Genomic DNA, 2,402 nt, shown 5'->3' with positions numbered 1-2,402 from the left:
TATTTTTTAAAATTTGTAATGTTAACTTATTGATAAATTGATATAAATTGGATTGGTTAAGATTGATTAGGCTTTATGGAGGAAATGGATACTGCCATGGATTGGTAAAAGGCATCATCACAAGAATAGTAATAAAATCTAAATATGCATTATCAATTTCCTAAAAACAGTGTTGCAATATGGTGTTGCAGAGTTTACAATTTTTAGATTAAGTCTGAGGAAGCCAGATGTCAAACATATAGTCTGCTCTGTCTTTTGAGTGAAGCAGTTTCTCAGTTTCCATGCTTTACCTCCTCCCTTCGCACAGGTCGCATGTGAGGGCATCCTTTCGGTGATGCAGCTGGGGAACTCCCTTATAAATGCCAGTGCCATGCAGGCCCTCTACAGTGTGATGGTATCCAAGCCAAGTCCTGAGGTTTTCCCAACAGGGACCAATGCAGCCCTGATCACGGCCCTCACCACAGGCACCAGTGGCGTACCAGGCAGTTTGGCAGCAGTTATACCAAGCATGAATGATTCTCAGCCTGCCTGTGCTTGGATCACGGTTCTTACGGCTGCGCTTTTGAATCTCTTTAGGTGAGTAGCCTTTTGAAGTCTGTTGTCCAGGCATTTGGGATTTTTTTTATAGTAATAGGCTAGGGTAGGATAAAGAAGAAGGGTATCTTGATTAAGAAAATCAACATTTTTTTGCCAATTATTTCCCAACATTATTGTGAGTGTGTTTGTAGGTATTTATTGTATTTTTCATATGTTTTTTTATTACAGGACTGATGAAGAAGAGGGAATGAAGTACATAACTACATGGTTTGTTCAGCTTGTTCCATTCTGGTGCAGTGAGCACAATGATGTTCATTCAAAGGTAAATTTTATGTTGCACATCTGTTCCTTAGAGTCAATTTTAAAAATGTAAAAAAAAATGTTCTTGGCAGAAAATAAGTCTTAATGAAATTAGAAACCCATGTATATAATGCTTTGTTATCCTTTCAGGTGTTTGAATCATTTGAAGCGCTGCTGGAGGAAAGCATAGGAAAATGTAGTGAAGAAATGCAGGCAACTGAAAATTTCCAACTTCAAGTGCAAACCCTTTTCCAAGCTGTCGAGGGAGGCATGTCGTTGCAGTACCAGCCAGCTTGGGTTTATGTCTTTAAAACCCTGTCAAAATGTTTCAGCACTATTGGCCCTCTTTTCCCGGAGATGATGATGCCCTGCTTGAAAAACTTGGTTACATTGGTCAGGGACTGGAACTGTCCAGTCAGACCGCATGTTGAGCATTGCATTGGCGCTGCTGTTAAAGGCCTAGGACCCAAGGCCCTGATGTCTGTTGTGCCACTGCAGATCACAGGCAACATTGCTGAGGATGAAAAGCACCTCTGGGTTCTCCCTCTCTTGAGGAGACATGTCAGAAATACAGAGTTGACTTTCTTTGAGGACTATTTTGTGCACTTGGCTGGGAAGTGTTTCGTCATCCTAAATGCGCTGAAAGAGAAAGGTGAAGGGAAATCTCTCCTGAGCAAAACTTACCGGACAGTAGAAAACCAGATATGGGGCCTGCTGCCTAGTTTCTGTGAGAAGGCCAAAGATGTTGAAAAGGCTTTAAGCAATGAGAAGTTTGCCCGTATCCTGTGTGATCACATTAAGTTCCGTGATGACACAAGGATTCAGGTCATGGCAGCAATGCGAAACCTGATTAATGATAACAAGGAAAATCCCGGCAGGTTAGCCATATATTCAAAGAATTACTTGCCAGCACTGTTTAATGTATACTTGACAAGAGTTAAGGACAAATTTTACAGAGAGACGAAAGAACCCACGATTCATCAAAGCCAAAGATTGGCTGCATATTCAACTATTAAAACATACCTACAAATTGTACCCAAACCCAAGTGTAATGAATTTCTAAATCTAATTATGAATAAATATGATGCAGAGACAGATAGCTTCAAGAAGCAGGCATTCCTTGATCTGGTTAGAGCGTTCCTTCCTTACATGGAGATTGATTCATATGAAAAATTCTTTGATAGAGTAAAGCCACTTCTCACAGAGAACGTGAACCACAAGGAACAGAAAGCAGCATACAGACTCTTAGAGGAACTCCTCAGTGTTGGAACAGAGAGCAGCTCACAGTTCATCACAAGTAACTTGAAGATGCTCTATGAAATCCTCCTGCAGTCTCTCACAGCTGCCTCCCCACCCTCGCGAGCCCCAAGACTGAGGTGCATCAGGCAGGTTCTGTTGAATCTAAAGATAGATATGGAGGAGGAGGAGAGAGATACTTTCCTACAGCAGGTTGTTGCCGAGACTGTCATGTGCTGTGGCAAAGGGATGTCGTCAGCCACACGGAAAGCAGCTTTCATGCTCCTGACTGATGTGGGAACCACCATCCAGAAGCAACTTCAAGTGAG

General features: G+C 41.9%; 1 protein-coding gene across 1 annotated transcript in view; it reads left to right on the top strand.

Moving 5' to 3' along the window:
* Positions 1–2,402, top strand: part of LOC119586112 (RRP12-like protein) — a 12,127-nt gene that overhangs the window by 5,587 nt on the left and 4,138 nt on the right. The window contains exons 8-10 of the mRNA XM_037934803.1: positions 308–576; positions 766–859; positions 988–2,397. Of these exons, the coding sequence (XP_037790731.1) occupies positions 308–576; positions 766–859; positions 988–2,397 (1,773 nt within the window). The remainder of the gene's footprint in view (positions 1–307; positions 577–765; positions 860–987; positions 2,398–2,402) is intronic.

Source organism: Penaeus monodon, chromosome 21 (assembly GCF_015228065.2).
Source record: "Penaeus monodon isolate SGIC_2016 chromosome 21, NSTDA_Pmon_1, whole genome shotgun sequence".
Lineage (NCBI taxonomy): Eukaryota > Metazoa > Arthropoda > Malacostraca > Decapoda > Penaeidae > Penaeus > Penaeus monodon.
The sequence above is the reverse complement of the archived record's forward strand: the minus strand, read 5'-3'. Positions and strand labels throughout refer to the sequence as shown.